The sequence below is a fragment of the Rhizophagus irregularis genome, chromosome 14 (assembly GCF_026210795.1).
Source record: "Rhizophagus irregularis chromosome 14, complete sequence".
Lineage (NCBI taxonomy): Eukaryota > Fungi > Glomeromycota > Glomeromycetes > Glomerales > Glomeraceae > Rhizophagus > Rhizophagus irregularis.
The window spans coordinates 3,410,524-3,432,556 of record NC_089442.1 but is presented as its reverse complement, the minus strand read 5'-3'; the positions used below and the strand labels follow the sequence as shown (position 1 = coordinate 3,432,556).

The 22,033-nt window shown below is 24.8% G+C and overlaps 5 protein-coding genes across 5 annotated transcripts; all 5 read right to left on the bottom strand.

Moving 5' to 3' along the window:
• Window positions 1–9,529: 9,529 nt before the first annotated feature.
• Window positions 9,530–10,063, bottom strand: OCT59_006434 (uncharacterized protein; the record flags this gene model as incomplete). The annotated part of the gene is made up of 1 exon (XM_066141263.1): window positions 9,530–10,063. The coding sequence occupies one exon, from the start codon at window positions 10,061–10,063 to the stop codon at window positions 9,530–9,532; it is 534 nt and encodes a 177-aa protein (XP_065998070.1).
• Window positions 10,064–10,252: 189 nt separating this feature from the next.
• OCT59_006433 (uncharacterized protein) lies at window positions 10,253–10,771 on the bottom strand (the record flags this gene model as incomplete). The annotated part of the gene is made up of 1 exon (XM_066141261.1): window positions 10,253–10,771. The coding sequence occupies one exon, from the start codon at window positions 10,769–10,771 to the stop codon at window positions 10,253–10,255; it is 519 nt and encodes a 172-aa protein (XP_065998069.1).
• Window positions 10,772–10,831: 60 nt separating this feature from the next.
• On the bottom strand, window positions 10,832–11,721 carry OCT59_006432 (uncharacterized protein; the record flags this gene model as incomplete). Its single annotated transcript, XM_025313918.2, has 2 exons — window positions 10,832–11,272; window positions 11,380–11,721. The coding sequence occupies 2 exons, from the start codon at window positions 11,719–11,721 to the stop codon at window positions 10,832–10,834; spliced, it is 783 nt and encodes a 260-aa protein (XP_025186457.2).
• A 734-nt stretch (window positions 11,722–12,455) lies between these two features.
• Window positions 12,456–16,495, bottom strand: OCT59_006431 (uncharacterized protein; the record flags this gene model as incomplete). The annotated part of the gene is made up of 6 exons (XM_066141260.1): window positions 12,456–12,650; window positions 12,725–12,862; window positions 12,931–13,084; window positions 13,166–13,244; window positions 13,319–16,400; window positions 16,475–16,495. The coding sequence occupies 6 exons, from the start codon at window positions 16,493–16,495 to the stop codon at window positions 12,456–12,458; spliced, it is 3,669 nt and encodes a 1,222-aa protein (XP_065998068.1).
• A 4,206-nt stretch (window positions 16,496–20,701) lies between these two features.
• OCT59_006430 (uncharacterized protein) lies at window positions 20,702–21,598 on the bottom strand (the record flags this gene model as incomplete). The annotated part of the gene is made up of 4 exons (XM_066141259.1): window positions 20,702–20,797; window positions 20,911–21,023; window positions 21,093–21,211; window positions 21,528–21,598. 4 exons carry the CDS (start codon window positions 21,596–21,598, stop codon window positions 20,702–20,704), a joined length of 399 nt encoding a protein of 132 aa, XP_065998067.1.
• Window positions 21,599–22,033: the final 435 nt, after the last annotated feature.

Sequence of the window (22,033 nt, the reverse complement as noted above, 5' to 3'; positions counted from 1 at the left end):
AAATTGGTATTTTGAATTTAATGGTATATAATGATCAATGTTAAACAAAATTATAAATAGACTTAGAAGATGTAGATAGACAATCAAAAAAATAATAAGTAAAAAAAGGTCTTTTTTATTCAGTTAGTGCTAATTAATTATTAATAATTTATAAAAAAAAAATAACCAAAAATAAAAAAGAACTAAGAGTTTATTTTTTTGGTTTGAACCGAAAAAAATAAAAAAAATTGGTTTTAAAAAATTTATTTCGGTATTGAACTAAAAAGACAAAAATAAAAAATAGTTAAATCTGATCTGCGGCCGATTGCATCATCCCAAGAGGATGGTAATAACCAAAAATGAAATATGATTATAGCCAATCAATTATTCTAATCATAAAGATGATAGATCCAAAAAATTTAATTTATATAGATTATATATTTTGAATTTTTTTCTTTTATTTTCGCAAAATTTAGATTATTTAGATTATTCTTTTTTTTCGTAAATAAAATTATAGTATATATATATTTGTAAAAAAAGTAATGGGGATAAAAAATCAAGGTAAAGTTATCATATTATTATTTAAAGCGCTATTTTAATAATTTTTTAAAATTCTTTTTATTTATTTATTTAGAGATGCGATCAGAAAAGCGACAACCGCCGTATTTAGAAATCAAACAAGTCATCAAAAGATTATGCGGAGACATATTTTAGTAGAGTTTGTAATTATTTAAAAATATTATCAACCAATTCCATCATCTCATCACTTTTATCACCATCAGAATATTGTCTTAAATGTAAAACACCTTATAAAAAAAAATTCAATATTATGGTGTAACGAATGTGAAACAAAATTATTTAAAGAAAATTTTAGTTATTGGACAAGTGAAATAGATTTATTAGATGAATTTATTAAAAAAACCCAATTAACAAATTCTGTTAAAGAAAATTATTTAAAATTAATTCCTTTTGATGAATTTGAAAATATAATATTATTAGAAGAAGGTGGTTATAGTAAAGTTTATCTCGCTTTTTGGAATAATGGACTTTATTTTGGTACGATGAAAGGTTGGATAAATAAAGTATAAAAACACAATGGTGATTTTATTTGGAAGGAAGAAGATCCCAATAATGTTAGAGAATTTGGTTTATTTAAAATTGTTAATTAATTAAAAAATAAGAGAAAATCTCTTTCTTCTAAAACTGGAGAACTAAAATTATGGAGTGATCGTGTTGTCGCTAGATTTGAATATAAGGTGATTGAATTTTTTTGTTATTTTAATTCTCTATATGTTTCTGCAATAAATATTAATATCTATATCACGGAAGGAAATATTTCATTTTCGTTTAGCGATAAAAGTACAACAGGATCTCAATATGTAGTAAACAATTAAAAAATTCAAAGAATATTAATGGAGCTGATTTTATGTCAGGCATGAAACGATTTTATCGTAAGAATTAGATAAATTTTATAATAATTTTTTCTTTTTTTTCCTTCCTCGCCCCCCTTCTAATATAGCTTGATTCATATTACACTGTAATGAGTTCGGAAAAAAGTCCAAAATTATACGGAATTTCTCGGGATCCAGAAAACAATGATTTATACATTAGTATTTTCTGATTCTTTATCACATAGTAAAAATTTTAGGTATAATACCTTACATAGCACCAGAAATATTATCAAATATTGGAAAATTCAATGGAATTTAGATCCTGAAATAATTGAAGTAGCTGAAATTGAAAGAAAAGAATTGGTTAAAAGTAATGATTGGATTCTTTTTAATAGTTATAAAATCCTGAAGCTTTTTATTTTAGTAGAGATTTAAATTTCTAAAAATTTATTTATAGTAAAGATACTAATACGGTAATATACATTTTATAATTTGTTAAATATAACTAGAGTAACTTGGTAATTATTAGTGAGTTATAATCATTATACTGTCAGATTGACTCGAAAATTTTGGGTTGGGTCATCAAACGTTTTTATAATTAAATATAAAAAAAATTGATTTTTTTATTAAAAACGTCAGACTTGACGTTTTTGTAATTAAAAAAACAAAAAAATGACTTTTTTAGTTAAAAAACGTCAGGCTTGACGTTTTTGTAATTAAAAAATCAAAAAAAAATGACTTTTTCATTTAAAAAACGTCAGGCTTGATGTTTTTGTAATTAAAAAATCAAAAAAAATGACTTTTTTAGTTATAAAAACGTCAGACATGACATTTTTGTGATTAAAAATAAAAAAAATGATTTTTTTAATTAAAAATGTCAGATTTGACGTTTTTGTAATTAAAAAATCAAAAAAATGACTTTTTTAGTTAAAAAACGTCAGACTTGACGTTTTTGTAATTAAAAAATCAAAAAAATGACTTTTTTAGTTAAAAAACGTCAGACTTGACGTTTTTGTAATTAAAAAATCAAAAAAAAATGATTTTTTTAGTTAAAAACGTCAGACATGACATTTTTGTGATTAAAAATAAAAAAAAATGATTTTTTAATTAAAAACGTCAGATTTGATATTTTTATGATTCAAAAAATTATTTTCTACGTTAGATTTGACAATTTTGTAATTAAAAATCAAAAAAATTGATTTTTTTAGTTAAAAACGTCAGACTTGACGTTTTTGTAATTAAAAAATCAAAAAAATGATTTTTTTATTAAAAACGTCAGACTTGATGTTTTTGTGATTAAAAATCAAAAAAATATTGATTTTTTAATTAAAAACGTCAGACTTGGCAGTTGGCATTTTGTAATTAAAAATCAAAAAAATATTGTTTTTTTTTAATTAAAAACGTCGGACTTGACGTTTTTGTAATTAAAAAATCAAAAAAAATGATTTTTTTGATTAAAAATGTCAGACTTGATGTTTTTGTAATTAAAAAATCAAAAAAAAATGATTTTTTTGATTAAAAACGTTAGACTTGACGTTATTGTAATTAAAAAATCAAAAAAAATGATTTTTTTGATTAAAAACATCAGACTTGACGTTTTTGTTATTAAAAAATCAAAAAAATGATTTTTTTAATTAAAAAACGTCAGACTTGACATTTTTGTGATTAAAAAATAAAAATTAAAAAAATATTGGTTTTTTTTTAATTAAAAATGTCAGACTTGACGTTTTTGTAATTAAAAAATCAAAAAAAAATGATTTTTTTAATTAAAAACGTCAGACTTGACATTTTTGTGATTAAAAATCAAAAAAATATTGGTTTTTTTTAATTAAAAACGTCAGTCTTGACATTTTTTGTTAAAAAAATAAAAAATGAAGAAAAAACGTTTTTGTGTTATTTTTTTATAATTTTATATGGAAAAATGCCAAAACGTTTTTTTCTTAATAGTAATGCAAAAAAAAAAGTTTTTGGCATTTTTTTAATAATATTATATGAAAAAACGCTGAAACGTTTTTTTTACAATTTTTTTATTTTTTTGCAATATTTTATGAAATTTTAATGATCAACAAAAAAATGAAATTATGCAAATATTGAATGATGCAACAATTTAACAGGGACTTTTAGTGGCACAGGAAGAGTTTTTGCGAAAAGTTGGCATTAGAAGTTTTTTCATTGTCATTGACATTGACATTGACATTGTCACTGACATTGACATTGTCATTGACATTTTTTTTTTTTTTTTTTTTTTTTTTTTACTGGTTAACGAAAAATTTATTTATTATAAAAGAAACATTACAGCACGTGTCATTAGTTTGATAACAGTAATAGAATAAATCTACATAACAATAATACAAAACTAAACACCTAGAATATACTAAAAATTACTATATTCCTGATGAACCAGGATAACTAAACAAAAAGAAGAAAAAATAATAATAAAAAAAATCAACCCAATCGGGCGAAAATAAAAGAAAATATTTAAAAAATAAAATGAAATAAAATAATAAAAAATTATTTGAATAGTATACTGATTAACACGAACTATAAAACTCTAAAGGTTCTATATTAAAATATATATTATTCAAAAGCCCTTCTACCTTTTGATAGACTTTATGATTAATATCTTTTTTAACTATATTTTTATCATAACTATACTGTTTTTTATCTTCTTTAGTAACGCCTAAACTTTTTTCTTTATCTTTTTGTAAATCACATCTATCAAACCAAATCTTGTGTGTAGAATCAAAAATGAAATCTAAAAATTTGACTCCAGTTTCGAATATATGAACTTTAGTCATTTTAATTTCTTGTCGTAAGAAATCAGCTAATAATTTAGGAAATAAGCCTTTAATAATATCTACGAAAGTTAATTTATTATTGTCAACTTTAACTTCGCCAAAGGATTCGTTTATAAACAAGTCAATTATTTTAGTTTCATCGAAGGTATAAATATCGTATTCTTTAATTTTTTCAATTAAACATATAATCGAATAATATATAATATTTCTCATTCTTTTACGATTTGAATAACAATGCCAAACATGTCCAAAAGTTTCTTTTTTACGTTCACAGACAGGACATTTCCAATCCTTATATATATCAAAATTAATCAATTTTCTTTGTTCTACAGTCGGAATTTCTTCAATTAAATTCTTAATTTTATAACGATGTCGTTTAGTTGTGTGGAAATTAGTTTGTAAAATGTTTTCATTTTCCTTTAAGAATTCGAACGTAATTGCCCATTCTACACTATCTATTGTATATTTTCGATTTCTTCGAAGATTAAAAAATTTTTCTAAATTTAAAATTTCATTATAATATCGTATGAAACGTCTAATCGGTTTTTCGATAATAATATTATTCCATGTAAGCATATATTCGATTTTATCGAGTTGAAAAAAATTAAAATTAACCGAAAATACCCTATTTCTATCTGAATAACGACCTTTAATTTGTTGATCTAAAAAATTATGATATAAATCATCGTCATGTGCTTTGATTTTAGTAATTTTTGGTATAATTATTTCATTTAAGTCTATAAATTGTCGAATTAATGCCCAAATATAAATGTTATTCTGTGTTTTTAGTAATTTACGTGTATTATAAATTTCAGTTTTGCATATAATATCATTAAAATAATTAAAAATAAATTCATTATCTGTAATTATCTCGACATTACTAATATTATGAACAATAATCAATGCAATTATAAAACTTGTCACTTCTGCTTTACTTGGAGAAATCCAATGTTCAATGTTAACGTAAAATTCGTCAATTAATTTATGATCTTTATCATAAAAATGTAAACCGGCTATACCATCAATATTCTCTGTTCCATTATTTATAACAGAACCATCTATATATACGAAAATTTGTTCTCCCAATTGTTGGATTAATTTGTAGTTGATGACGTTTAACTTTTCGATCGATAAGTTCTTATTAAATTTTTCTTTTTTAACATATTTTTCTATACAATTTTGCGTTGATTTTTGCATATTGGACTCAAAAATATTTAATCTAATATCATCTTGTTTAAAAAGCAATGGTTCTATAATAAAATTATGTTCATGCCATATATTTGACTCAATATGTGATTGAATAATATCTGGTACTATATATGAATCAGTTTCATGTATTATTATTGCATGTGAATGTAAATAATTTTCAAGAAAATAAACATCTTCTATTCTCAAATTAACTAAACAATTACTTTGTTTATGTATTCTTTCGAGGGGACCGATGGTGCTTGTTTCATCCAAAAAACATCCTAAACATTTTTTTAAACCCATAGATAAATCATCTGGATTATTAACCATTATATAATGTTCCAATACTATATTATTAGATCCCAAATTGTAATTTTTACCATAAACTAAAATTATATCGTTATATAACTTCTTTTTTCCAAAAATAAAACCATTATTTATAGGTTCTGAGTTTGAATTCATTTTAGTTAGAATTGTTCCTTTTAAATTATGAGCAAAACTAGTGCCTATTTTATTCCTAGCTTCAATAGAAATTCGTCTTTTTATTACTTCATTGTTATCTAAAATACAATCTTCTATAATTTTCCAACTCTTTTCAATTAAAGATCTATTTGGACTAAAAAATTTTTTAAATCGTTTTCCCAAAATTTCTTTTAACGTTAATAAATTTTTCCCATCTAACGTCAAAATTTGATCTGCAAACATAATATTTAGTTTTTTTATTGATCGTAAATTATCGAAATAAATTTCTTCAGGTAAAATATCTTTAATTAAAATATTTCCTCCAATTATTTCCATTTTATCTACCGTATCGTTAATAGCAATGCTAAAATTCTGAGTCTTTAACATTTTGATACATTCTAATATATAATGATTTTTTAATTGCGTCATGAAAATTTTCTTATATCTAATAATATCTTTTTCTCGTAATGAATAAATAGGATTATCGTTTAAAAATAACAATTGTTGAAGATTATATAAACGAATTTTAGTGATCATTCCCAATTCATTTTTATCATTAATTTGTAAGATAAAATTAGTCGTTTTTGCTTGTAATTGATTATCCTCAATATTTTTAACATTAAACATCTCTTTTAAGTGAACTATTGAATTCGGTGTAGTTTTCATAAATTTTAACTTATGTTTAAATAAAATACGAAATTTTGCCATAATTTTGTTACATTCATATTCTGATAAAATAATTAGTTGTGCCCTATACTCAATTCTTGGAATGATTAAGACATTAAAGATAAAAGCCATTTGTTTATCTGTTAATTTTTTCTGTAAGATCATTGAATCGCAGCAATTATTAATTTCATTTTTAATTTGATCAATTACATGATTTCTTCGATTAAAAGCATTGAACCAAACTCCTAGTAATCTAATTGAACCTTTTTTACTAGTAGGTTTAATATTAACTATCAATTTTCCAAAACTCAAAGATAACGATTCTGGGATATATTTTTTTCTTAACAATAATTCTGATTTATCCTTATTGATTTTTATATCATTAAGATTATAAAAGGTGTCAGCAATTGATAAAATTTTCTCTAAATTTTCCTGGTTTCCAGCCATGAAATTTGTATCATCCATATACGCTAAACCTGGAAAGTTAAAATTAATCTTTTCTTCGACATTTTCATAAATATTATTAACTTTAAAACCATCTATATTGTATCCTAGATTTGAATTCTTAATTTTTGTCAATAAAGGATCGTAGTAAATAATCCACAAAAGCGGTGAAATTATCTCCCCTTGATCAATCCCGCATTGCATATCAAAAGCGTCTATTAAACCATAAGGTGTAAAAACTTTGTTTTTACGTCCAATCGATAGACCTGTTAATAAATTAATTAATTCTACTGGAAATTTAATTCTTTTCATCACTTTTTCAAGCATAAAAACATTAATCCGATCATAAGCCTTTGACATGTCAAGAGCAAGAATCCATAATTCTTTATCACGTTCATTACTATGTTGAATTATCTCATTAATTATTCGTAATGGTTCAAAAGTTGAATTTAAGGGCAAGCCCGCGTATTGATATCCTTGTAAAATTTGATGTTCTACCATTATCTTCGAAATACGTTTTGTAATTATTTTCATCATAACTTTTCTAGCTGTTTCCAATAACGTGATTGGCCTAGTATTATTTAATCTATACCCCCAAGGTTTCGGCTTTGGGATCGGATATATATTTGCTAGTTTCCAGTCTTCAGGCATTATTTGAGTACGTAAAACTTCATTTATAATGTCTCTTAATAAATGATTAAATTCTGACGGAGCCTTTTTAATTTCATCATATGCAATTCCTGTTGGTCCCACTGCTTTTTTAATTGGTAAATCTTTGATTACCATATCCCATTCATCATCTGTTATTGGTTCAAGACAATTATTATAAATTAATTCATTAATTGATCTTATAGGTTCATATTCATCAGACCACTCTTGTAAATCATCTATTGTACGATTTTTCGATCCTGCTGCATTTTGAAAATGATCTTTAGTTATGTCTTTGATTTTATTTTCATCAGTAACTAAAATACTGTTTCCATCTTCGTCATCAATTAAAACTCTATCTATAAAAATTTTTTTCATTTCATTTTCAGTAATATTATCAATCATTCTTCGTTGATTATCTGCCAAATCTGCACAACATTTATCTATGGCTTCTATAATTTTATCATTTTTTAGATTAAACATTTCCAGTGAAAATTTTGAAAATAATGTATCGTATATCTCATTTAATTCCTTAACATATTGACCTATTAAAAATCGACTTATTCTATGTTGTAATAAGAGATACGTTGAATTCACTTCATCTATTGAATGTCTTTTAACTAAATGTTTTAAATAATTATTGTAGTATTTCCAATTTAGAGCGAGTTTTTCAAAACTCAATTTCTTTTTAAATTTTCTTCTTAAATATACAATGTATCGTAAATCTTTATATAATTGTGTATGTTGAAATATTTTGTCACGGTCGACATTAACTATAATTTCTTTAGATCGAATATGTTGTTGTTTAATTTTCAATAAATTATTTTTAAAAAACGACCACTTTTCTTCAATCGAACCATTTAAATTAAAAGAAGTAGCAACCTTTTTTAAGTCATCTTGAAAATTTAAAAGATCTTTTTCTTCAGTATTATCAAAATCAAAAATATGTCTAATTAAATTTACATTAGTCGTATTCATTTTTTTTGTCTGTAAAATCGGATAAATCAAATCTTCATTAATAAAATCAAAAGTTAATAAGGCATGATCCGTTTTAATTATATCTTTTATATTAATAATTTTTGCCTTCGATGTTTTCGTGAAAAGATTTTCTGATATCCATATATAATCAATTCTTGATTTGAAACGACCAAAGTAAGTCATTATTTCTTTTGTATTTGCCATGTCATAAGTTTCTTTATGAACATCCCATAAATTAAGATTTTCTAATTTCTGAAAAATTTTCAACATTTTTGGCATAGATTGTTTATTATCAAGTCGTTTTTTAAACCTTCTATATTGTAAATTAAAATCACCACAACAAATGATTTCCATTTTTTGAGATTTAGCTATTTTAATATGATTAATCACATGTGTATTCATATTAATTTTGTTGTTCATATCTACACCCGTACGATGATTAGCTAAATTATAAAATAATATTAAACGTAATTTTTTATTATTTTTAAAGGAAAAATCCACTATTAATATACGTCCATTAATTTTTTCTATATTGAATATATGTTTTTCTAAATTATTTCGTATTATAAGCATAACTCCTTTTCCAATAGCATTTTTATTATCATTATGTGAAATAATTTTGTATCCAGCTTTATTTGCGTTGAAAAAATTAATTTCTTTATCAGCTTTTTGTGTTTCTGTAATACCCATTATATCGACACCATTTTTTCTTATATAGTCAAAAATATTGTTCAATTTATATTCTGTTAAGGTACATATATTAAGCACCGCTATTTTTGTAAAATATTTCTGATTATCGTGCTCGTTAAACATATCTATATTATCGTTAATTTGATTTGGAATTGTATTATCTTCCATTAAGTTTGTTTTTTTCTTCTTTTTCTTTTTTCTTTTATAATTAATTAAATGTGGGGGTGGATTGTTAAAATAATTATTAATTAAATTGTTATTATTGGGTTGTACAATCATTAAGATTTAAAAGGTGGATTCGAACTGGTTGGCTGAATTGCTAGTACCCCCAATACTTGCAATTTTGGTTGTAGTAGAATCATTTTGTTCTTTATCGGAAAGTTGTCCAGTAAGTTTCGTGATCATATTGAACATATTATTTAATAAACTATCTTGTTTTTCTACTCTTGATTCTAAGTTAAGCACTAAATTGTTGTCATCATTTTCACTTGAAGATGAGTCAGGTTTGGCACGCTTATTATTATCGTTAACTATTGGCAATTTGTTCGGGGTTTGTTGGAGACCTTTACGATTATTATTATTTTTAAAGGTTTCTTTAATTGAATTAATTTCTTTTCTAACTATATCATTTTCTTTTCTAAATTCGGTAATCATTGCATTTAAAGTGGTAAGTTGTATTTTAATCTCTGATAAATCATTTTGTGAAGATGTATGTTTGTTGTTATTTGGATCATGCATAGAGCCTCCTTTCTTAGTTCCACCTTGAATTGGGTTGTAGTTGTTGTCACTTATATCTTCTTCGTCACCCCAAGCTTGCATTTCTTCTTCACTAAAGGTGTATGTATTGTTATTACGTTGTCGGTTGATAATATTATTTTGATTCCAATGCCGTTGTCGATTATTAGGATATCTATTTCCCTTAGTGGCATCGGCGTATGAATTGAATCTAGATTTATTACGATTTTTAAATTGTTGGAGCAGTTGATTACGATTTAATTTATTAGAACGTTATCGTAATTCCGTTTGACATTCCTTCGCTACGTGTCCCGTATATCCGCATCTATGACAAGATTTGGTATCTAATGGGGACCATTCTAGTTGTTGACCTTCATATTCATATACATTATTGGTTGCAATACTAAAATCTTCATCATTTCTAAAATATACAAAAGCATATTTCATAGGTTTATATGTCACGGGGTTGCGTGGAATAAAAATAGATGCAGCGCTGGTTTCAGTAACCAATGGTTGTAAATCACGTGCACAAGTATTGAACGGTAAACCATTAATTTTAGCTGCAAATTGGAACTTTTCAGATTTTTTTTCTTCAGATAGCAAAACAGGTACCACCGAGAGACATTCTTTAAACGCCCATACACTCCATTGAGCGTAAAAGGGTTGTAAGCTAAGTTCGTCTTTGTAGGTTATAAAAGCTTGTCTGTATATACCTTTGAGTCGTGTAGTAATGCCATCTTCTTCTAACTCTCCATAACGACTAAAAACAGCCTTCAAATTATAATTTTCCATATATAATGGTATATTGAATACCTTGATAGTACGACTTTCACGAGTTTGAAAAAGTTGTTTTCATTTTTCTTGTAAATTTTCTACTTTCTTAAAAGAGTAAACGACATTATTTTCTTCTCCATCGGTTGCACTAGGCATTTTAAAAGTCATATTACATAAGCTATTTAAATCAACTTCGGTATTAACTTTAATACTAATCACGTAACAGTATTTTTGTTCTTGATTGGTATCATCAGTCAATCTAATCGGTTTTTTTTCTTCAAAAGTGGTAACGACGTCAATTTTTGATTTGATAATTTTAACAATATAATGACAAAATTGTGTACTTTTAGGCGCCTCCGGAATCGTACAAGTAGCTTTCCATGTGTTATGTTTAGACAAGACGATTGGTGAAAATTCGGCGTCAGCCATTTCTATTTCAGGCAATTGATTATCGGCAGATGGATCATCAAAATGTGAGTCATCATGCGTCGATTGATCATCTTGATCTTGTGTGTTGATCTTTTGTAGTACATCTGAATGATCTTCATTAGCTTTTCCTTTGTTCGCAGTTGGTGTTGCAGAGGTTGATTGTGTTACAATAGGATCGACATTTTTCGGGGTCTCACCAGTTTTGGTTTCTTTTTTTGCTGCGTATTTTGTGGATTATAAGCAACGAAAGGGTCGAGTTCCTGTCGTTTGAAAGCTGCTTGTTGTTTTCTATTATATGGTAATCTTGCAGTAGCAGCTGCCTGGTGTTGTTGTTTCTTTTTCTTCTTGTTTTCTTGACGTAAGGTAGCTCTAGACTTAACTGTAGTAAACTCCTCATCGTTAGGAGTGAAAGTAAAATTATTCAAAGTATTTTGCGCAGTAGAAGTTGTACCAACAACTCCTTCCATAGTTTCTCCCTGCTCCTGGTTGTCTATACCCTTCTGGGCAGCACTACGAGTAGTCCTAGTTGGGGTGGACATACCGTTATGGTTTACGAAATAGGATTATTAGAAAAAACGAAAATAAATTTTCTAAGTTATATCTTTGTAATAATACAAAAAAGTAGGAACCACATTGTCATTGACATTTACATAAAGTTATATAAGATTAATCTGAGAGTTTTTTACCAAAAAGGAAATTTTTTTATAAAAAGGGAAATGATTTTCAATTTCGAGGCAATTCAGCAGGTGTTTTAATAACAAATTGAGAAATGATTTCCATAGAAAATCTCGTGACAAAATTTATAATAAATTTAAAATAAATGATCAACAAATGATCAACAAAATCGTTACTAGTTTTATAAAAAACGCCCAATAATATCTTTTTATTGTTTTAATTTATTCAGTTATATCAAATAAAATAATTATACAATATATATATGTTTCGTTAATGTTTGTTGTTAAAATAACATATCGTCGGTTAGATTTAACTAATAAAATTTGTTATATCCAGTTAAAAAATATAAATAAATGTTTTACGTAATATTTTGTCTCTTACTATAAAGTTGAATTACTAATAGTTTATGAAATATCATATACCATACAAATTTTTTTGTATATGTTCCCCAGCGTAGATAGTAATTTCCAACGGTTATCTTTCTATAAAAAATTCCTGAAATGAAAGATTTTCTTTTATAGATAAAATGGTTCAGTTTTAAAAAATTTTCAAAGTATATTGAATAAAACAAAATGATAATAATAAGAAAATTAAATAATTATAAGATGCTAAGGATATCATTTAAATCAAGTAAATTTTCCATTTCTTTTCTTGAAAAATACTTGTCTTTGAAAGTTTCTGGAACATTTGGTAAAAATCGGTAATAATCTGGTAACAAATAACCCATCAAACTCATGTTGGGAATGTGAGTTATTCTTCTAGATATATCTGCAAATCGAACATAATCTATTTGCTATGTATATAAAAGAATAGTATTATATTTTGTTCTGAGAGGAAATTAATTTGAATAAGTAAATAGGAACATACCATTTCAATAGAATTTATTTCAATTGAAAGTTGAAATCCATTCATGTTAAAATTTAAATGCTGATATTCTATCCAACCTAATCCCTCAAATTTTGACACATCTTTACGTTTTAACATACGCTCATATTGATCATTTTTCTATAATTGAGTTAATATTAATTAAAATTAGTAAATATAATGATAGAGATTTTAAGTAATTAACTTACATTATCATTATATATAAATTTTATAAAGCAATTTTTAGATAATATTTTTTTAACATTTATTTTATAAATAAGAAGATAAACAGAATTATTATATATTATAGGCAAATCTAAACGAAGTTTTTTATTTTTAGAGCACAATACCAGCCCTGATAAACTTTAATTTTAAAATTATGGTTAATTTGGTTAATTGGTATATGACAACTTGACTTAAATTACTATTATTAATAAACTTTACCTGTTTATATCACTTTCTTGGAATTGACAAAGTTCACTATTTAAATTTGTAAGATTTGAAATAAAATATACTTCTTTTTCTAATGTGTTAGATGTATTAAATTATTATAACTGACTTAAATAGAAAATAATAGATAAATTAAATATTTCTTACCTTTATACATGTATTTACTAAACTCGTCAGTAATTCCAAGTTTGGTAAAATCACATTTGTCAATTTCACAATCTTTATATAAATATGACCAAAAACCCGAATGCTTTTGTAATAATAAATGAATATATGAAAAAGCTTTATAGTAATATGCGTTGTCTCTACCACTTATTTTAAATAACATATCCAAATCTACTTTAGTTTTATAATACTTGTTTAGTTCAATATGTATTTTACATCTAATTAAAAGTAATAATTCATTCTCACTAATATTAGGAATTTGATTGATTTTTGTTAATATATTATTTAAATCTTTAGAACTATTTTTATTTAGTAAATATTCTAGATGAAATGATTGGAATTTTGTTAAACTATTACTATCAGAACTCAGTAATTTTAATAATTCTGTATACTTTTCAAATAATATTGTGACATTATTGATGTCATTTTTTGTATAGTATGTTAGACTTTTAAGATAATATGCTGAACTATTTAATGGATCTAATTGTATAATTTTATCAAGATCTAATAAAACTTTATCATATTCCTGAATAATATAGTATGCAATAGCTCTCTTATTCAAATTATGAATATTTTCTGGATCTATAATATTTGCTTTTGTAAAGTATAGTATAGCTTTACTATATTGTTTCATATTACATAAAATTTCTCCATAATAACATAAAATCAAAGAATCCTTCTCGTTAATGTTTAACAATTTGTCTAATAACATTAAAGAATCTAAATATAATCCTTTTTTTTCATAACTGTATGCACAATTTTTAAGGCATAAATAATTATTTGAATCATTTTTTAATGAAATATTATAATTTTCTGCAGCTTCTGTGTAATCATTGACATACCTAATACGCAATAGGTAACTGTTTCCAAGTATTGTATATAAATTAGTTAATTTTGCTTTATATTCTAATGATTTTTTTAAATTATCTATAGCTTCATCATATTTATTTTGTCTAAAATATATTTCTCCATAAATAAAATAAGCAACTGGTCTTTGGGGATTTAAATTAATAGCTTCTTCTAAGTATAAGTGTGCTTGTTCATAATTGTTGAGACATCTATAAATATAAGCTAAAATACATCTTAAAGAATAACTTTTAGGAAAAAAATTTAAAAATTCTTTACATAAAGATTCAGCTTTTTCATAATGTTTTTCATTTATTTCTTTTATAATATTTTGATATGTTGGATGTTGTTTTTTTGTAATTCTTGAAAGTAATGATGATGATATATTTGAATTTAATTTAATAATTGAATTCGTAAATTTCTTTTTTTTAGTTAATATAAGTTCAACTTCTGAATTATCTGAATCATCACTGTCATATAGTTGATCGGAATTTTTTAATTCAATTGAAGGTAAAATATGTCCAGATTCAAAAAATTTTGTATATAAATTCTTATAAATTGAATTTTGTGGTAAATATCTAATATCATTATCTTCAATTTTTTCCCGACAATTAGGACATATTTTTTGTTTTAATTTTTTTAAATTGCTTAATGCTAATATATGTTGGCATTTTAAAATACATAATTGATCAGTTGGTTCACTATTAATTGGACAAGTCATTTCTTCTGCTATAACATCTAAAATGTTAGAATTTGATGTTTGTTTTTTCTTTAAATAAGAATTTTGATTTAAACTTTTTCCTTTTCCCTCTTTTCCTTTTCCAATATTATTACTTAAAATTTTTAAATCTTCATTATATTTCTCTTTGACAAAAGTTAATAAATTTCGAAATTTTTCTAAAGAATCTTCCAAATTATTTTTATTTAATTTTTGTGTGTATTGATCAAAATCAATTTCAATCATTGAAAACATTTTTTTATCAATATTATATAAATGTAATAATAATTCAATAGATTTAAACTGAATAAAACTACTTGGTGCTTTATTAAGTGATTCAATTGCTAAATAATAACAAAGACCATATGTTGCTATTTGAGATGATCTTTGGATAAGATTTTGTGCAAGATCTAATATTCCAAACCACAAAGTATGTGGTAATGCAATAGGTTCGTTTCTAGTAAGATCATTTAAAAAGCCTCCAGCATTTTTCAAAGCCTTACCGACTTTATTTGATGCTTCATCAAATTTTGTTTGAGAATCTAAAATAGATTTGTCTGCAGCATTAACCCATTCTCTTTCCAAAAAGCTCCAGATATATTCCATAAGTACTAATTCACTAAATTTTTTACTAATAATCTTTTCAGAACTTTCAGACCAAACGAAAAGATTATTTTGAATTATTAGCATAATTCTCCAATCTACATAATAAGATGCTACTGGATATTTAAAACTTAAACTTTGACGTACTTGGGTAAGCAGTGATAAGATTGAACAATTATCATTTGGAAGAGCGACTCCTGCCGCTGATAAAATTCCTGGTGTAATATTCAATGCAGCTTTAAGAAAATCTTTAGTTCTTCGTATAATTTCTTGAAACCAAGTTTCATCATCACGTAAACTATGAAGAGTATCTCGTAAATGGATTAATAAAAAATCAATATTATAATTACGCTTTTTAATAATTTGTTCGTCTTGATTATTATTTTGTTGATTGAATTGATTGAAATTTTGTCTAAAATTATTATCAAGTCCTATTTCGATAACTTGAGTTGTTTTACGATGAATTTCTGCAAATTTTGCTAAAGAATTATAAACTTTATCTCGAAGTTCTTTACTAAGTACTATTGGTAAAAAGCAAATTCGTTCTAAGACTAACACCCAGGTTCTTAAATGTAACTCAAGTCTAGCCATGCTTTCTTTTGAATAATAATTAAAGGAAGTGGGATCAATTAAAGCTTCTAACGAATTTATTAAGGATTGAGACGAAAACTCGTTTTGTAAGTTTTCAAAAAGCACCTTCAAAGCATATAAATACTTTATTTCGGATAGTTCCTTAATAAGTTCTTTTGCCTTTTCATCAGGCGTAATGAATCCATCTTCTTCTAATTTAAGAAGGATACGATTGTTGGACAAATTTTCATACAAAATCGTTTTATACGAAAGAGAGTTATTATTTTCTAAGTTACCAGGAGCAGTATTGGTAGAAGAACTTCCACTCTATATTATATAAAGTAAGTTTTAGCGATTTTTAATTAATTAAATTTTTAATATTGCTCAAAATAATAATTTACCTGACTTGAACTTCCTTCCATTTTTTTATTACAAGAAGAAAAAAGAAAAAAAATATATTAATTCTATGCTTGTAATAAATTTATAAATTTATTGCTTATAAATATTCAGGCGGAGTTTTGTGTTTACGACGGGAGTTGATAGAATAAGTAAAATTATAATAAAATTTTGTATACAGTAAGGTACGTTTAACGAAACATTTGTATTTGTACAGAAAGCAAGATTAAATTATGTACAACTTGTACTGTTACCAGGAACACAACAAGATCAGCAAATTTCCAATCATATTACTTGACGCATTGTTTCTATTATGATATTGTATTACATACACGGATTTTTTTTTTCGGTATGATCATCCGCTTGGCCCCATTCGCCTGATCGGCAAAGGAAATAACCTTATCCATCATGTCTCAAATGCATCCTCTATGGAAACCACGGTTTTTATTGGCCAATATTAAGCAGTGATCATGTGACCTTACAAACGTGGACACTTTTGCCTCATAATTTTGAGGACATTTTTGTCCTCGCAACTATGAGGACATGATTTTCATTCTTACAACCATGAGGACATTTTTGTTCTTATAACTGAGGACATTATTAATTTTTTGTCCATGTAATTTAAGAACATTTCGTCCTCATAATTTGAGGACATTGTTGTTCTCGTAATTTGAGAACATTTCTGTTCTTGTAACTTGAGGAGTCAGGACATATTTGTCCTTATAATTTTGAGGACATTGATCTTTAAATTGTAATTTTGGCTAAAATTTTTTTAACTCTGGCCAAACTTATAATGTCGGCCTAAATTTAGTTAATTTCAAAAATTCAAGTCGAAGGTAACATCGTATTTATACAATATAACACTTTTTTTTCATATGTTTTGAGGTTTATTGAGTTCTTAAAATTACTTTAAGTCTTTTAAAAATTCGAAGTTCCAGTTTAATAAGTTCAATCTATTTAAAAATTATTGTTAATTATTTCTTTATTTTTATATAATAAATTAATAAGTACGAAAAAAAATTGTTTTGTTTTAACTCATTTTTTTGTTGTATTTATATATTTTATATATTTCTTTATTTTAATATATTTTAGTTATAATAGTTAGAGAAAAATATCTCATACTTATCAAATAAACAATTTCTTAATTCTGGTAAAATGCCAGAAATTAGCCTTAGTGCTGATCAAAAATGAAATCTACATCATTAAAATAATTTTTCCAATAAACGAAAAGAACGTGATAAAATAGAAAATGTTTGTATAGTTATTTTAAATTTTTAACATTAGTTCAATCAGTGACATGAAGGTAAAAAATAAGTATTTTTGAATTAATAATAGTTCTTTTTTTTAATATCATAATTTTTTAAAAAACTATAAAAATATATAATATTTAGTCTAAATAACTATGAAAAAAAAATTAATATTTAAATATTTAGTTTCGATATATCTTATTAATGTTTCGTATATGAATGTTACACAAAATAATTTACTAATGATCTGTAAGTCATGTGACATTTCCGCTCGTAAAGATTTAACAGTACAAATATAGGGCTTACTGCGATTTTGGCAGTGCCGCAGTGGTATTGATGATACCAAATAACACAACGAATAAATGTTTATGCAGATAATAGTAATAATTTCATTAATAAGTGGGAAGATTAATATACAAAAATACAAATAAAAGAATATAATGAGAAAATATTTTTTGGAGGTGGATAAAGAACTTTATTAATAAAAATAGAATTCAGATAATAGGGTGCGTACAAGAGATTTTGGAATGATAAAGCAGACGATATTCACGCTGATGCGGAAAAGTAACAGAGTTAAAAAAATAAATTGCAATGGTACTAATTGGGACGAAACGCTTTTAAATATGAATGACGCAAAAGATGAAAATAAATATGAAACAGTGACGTAATAAAATTATAATTATATGAATACAAATGTTGGTTAGAAAGACTTATCAACAACTTGTGAAAATTAAATATACTAGGAGTAAAACGAAAAATGCAAATAGAATATATGAAAAGATTGAGAAAATTATAATAGGTGAATAAAGAACAAAGAAAATAAAGAAATAGAATATCTATATTTAATGAGAACAAGAATTACTAGTTAATAGTTGAAAAAGTTTATATTCAGTAAAATTCGATATAACTAGATTGTTTACTTGTGGAACGAATCAAGAATCTAAGCTTAACATTGACATTAGATCTTTGTTAATTGATTATCCTATCTGCGTGTATTTTTTGAAAGAGTTCGTAATCGTTGGATGTTATTTAGGTATAAAAATTAAATTTAATACAGTATTACAGGTGACAAATATGGAACAAAAATTTAAAATTATTGTATAAATGGATTTGTTTATCTAATAATAAAAAAAATTCCGAAAGTTTATTTTAAAGTTGTTAATAAATTAAAAAATAAGAGAAATTCTCTTTCGTTTAAAAACTGAAGAATTAATTAAAGTTATAAGTTAGAGACTTAAATTTGAGGTGATGATTTTTTTTTATTTTTATTTTCTAAAATATATATTAATCTAATCTTTGAATATACAAGAAGAAATGTTGTACAACAGGATCTCAATATGTCTTCTTAAACAGTAAAAACCTTCAAAAAACATTAATAAAGTTGATTTTGTACGTCAGGTAATCAGGTATGTAAAAATTTTTTATGAGCGAATTTTTTTATATATCGCATGAATTGTAAAATAATAGTTTTTTTTTTATATATATATAAAAATCAAATGAATAAGGTTTTTATCATAAAAACTTTTTTTCATTTTTGACATTAAATAATCTAAATCAATATTTTTCTGAGCGCTCTTAACTTGAATAATATGTTTTCCCTAATATTTTTCAGCCTTATTAATGTTATATTCTAATGAGTTCTGAGAAAGTCTAAATTATCGGTATTTCTCAAGATCTAGAAATTAATGATTTTGCAATATATTTACGTATAATTTCAATAATCATGAATACGTCGTACTGTACATCGTAATTTTCATAGTCGTTTTATTATATCTTTCAGAATCTTTTGAAGGAGAAGAAAAATGAATTTTAAATATTGTGATACACAAAAATATTGTATTATGTAATGAATTTTCAAAGTTTTCATCATTCACACAGCTTTATGGTGCAAATACTTTGTATAACATCGGAAATACTATTAAATATCGGTAACGAAGATGAAAAAAAGAAAAACTTTAGTAGGTAAATGGGAAGTGGATCAGCGGGTGTATTTGTTGTAATTAAGAAATGTTCTAACGTTTTCTTCTTTTTGTAGGATACTATTAAGCAAGCTGAAAGAATTAAGATTCATCGTAGGTATTATGAATCTTTTTCATTTTTTTTAATAAAGTGTAACAGTTTAGTAACCGTTCTTATTTTTTATTATATAGGTTTTTCAAGAATGGAAAAGAACTAAGATTCGCCATATAAGTATTATGAATCTTGATCTTTTTTTTTTATTTGTTTTTTTTTTAATAAAGTGAAACGGTTTACTAAATGTTCTTGGTTTTTTTTTTACAGGTTCTGGGTAGGTTAGATTGCGTATTATTAGGAGAGACTGTAGTAAAGTATACCAGACACTTCCTACAATCAGTACGTTTGATGAAAGGGTAATTCATCTCCTGGCTAGAATACAGGTTCCGCATTTGGGTATCAAAAATACTGCAGTAAAGTTTTTACCAAATCGGCTTGACTGGATATGCCACCTAATTACGCGTCCCATCTTTATAGTTCCAAATTTATTTCCTGGAGTCTCATTTATGAGAACTTGCTTTGGTGTGATTAAGATCTTTTTGCTGCGCCATACTTGCTTGCCAATTTTTAGAATGTGATCGGACTCATATATACAATTATTTTACTATGAATTTAATATATATTTACTATGATGTATTTACTGTGAATTTACTATATATTATTATGTATTTACTGCAATTTACTACATATTTATTGTAAAGTTAATACAAATGTTCTATAAATTTATTATGAATTTACTACATGTTTAAATTGTTTAATGCAAATTATATATATCATTACTTTAAATCATTTATACAGTTTCTTGCTAACATTTATATATAGTTTCTTGTATTAGCAATACAATTTCTATACTATGACTATAATTTACTATATATTTTCTATATTAAATACATACAACTGCGTTAGAATTAAACATAGAATAGCCGTACGCCTACTACGTTAAGTGGCGGCAGCATGGCTACTATATGGGTTTCAGCAAAGGTATTTGCTTCCAGAATACGTTATACTTGATTCATTATGAAATGATCCCTTTAAAATACCTTCTTTAAGTTCTTTTAAATTTGGATACTTGTTTTAGTGCAAATATTAAGTACAATATTCTGTAATATACAGTAGATTTTATAATATAAAAAAATGATGATAATTTTAATAAATTATGCTTAAAATATATTGTTACTTACTTTATACCATTCAATTTTTCCAATAATGCATGTAATTGTTGATGAATTATCCATTGATTTTGTAAAATGGTATTTGTTAAATGAATTCCATTGATAAAAATCAACTTCTTCATCTAATAAAAAATAGATTTATATTTATTTATTATGAAGAAAAAAATAAATAATGCAAATATTTTAAATACCTTCTTTAATTTCAAGTTGTTTAATATCATCTTCATTGAGATTTATAAAACAATTAATTTGATGTTTGATTATCATTATCATCGTTATCAATTTCGTTAACCGCACTTCCTTTTCTTCCCTAAAAAAGTATTTATTAAATAAAATATTTCAATATTTATATTATTAAATATACAAATTAATATAAAATTAATAATAAATATCAATCTGAATTGTGTGATGTGAAACGTGTGATATACTATTGGGTCGTGCGTAAGTTCCCCGGTTTCAGTTAATGAAATTTTGGTCATTTTTTCCTTATATCCTATTTTATTTAGTTCATAAAATACTAGATTTTAAATGATGTTGATAATCATTGTTTATTTATTCATACTATATGATATACTAGCTGTAGCCTGTTGCGTTGAAACAGGATCAATTTATATAAAATATATTACCAATGGTTTTTTCCTTTTTCTACTACAGGCTTGTCTTTCTTTATATAATCATTTTTACATTGTTCAGGCATTTTAACTTCTGAAAAGTAGCCATTTGGGTTACAGCATTAATAATAGTACTTCACATTATATTTATTAAAGAAGTATGGCTGTCGTATTAGTATCATGGAATATAATTAAATATTTTATTTATATAATTAAAAATTACTACAACTTAAAGGTTGGAGATAGACAACCAAAAAAAATTAAAAAAAGCTACTATTGGCGAAAAAAGTATCCATTATCAATTTAACCGTATATACACATGACTCTGATACTGTAGCCAATATAAAAAAAGATATAATAAGTAGAAATTATGATATTGATTTACCTATCCAAAAAAATTTAATTTATACTAGCAGTTACCGTTGCTTCGCTAGTATTATAATGTAATACTAAGTAGTTACAGTGGTTTTTTTGTTTATAATCAGGAATTTAATATGGTAATAATTAGTTAACAAAAAATA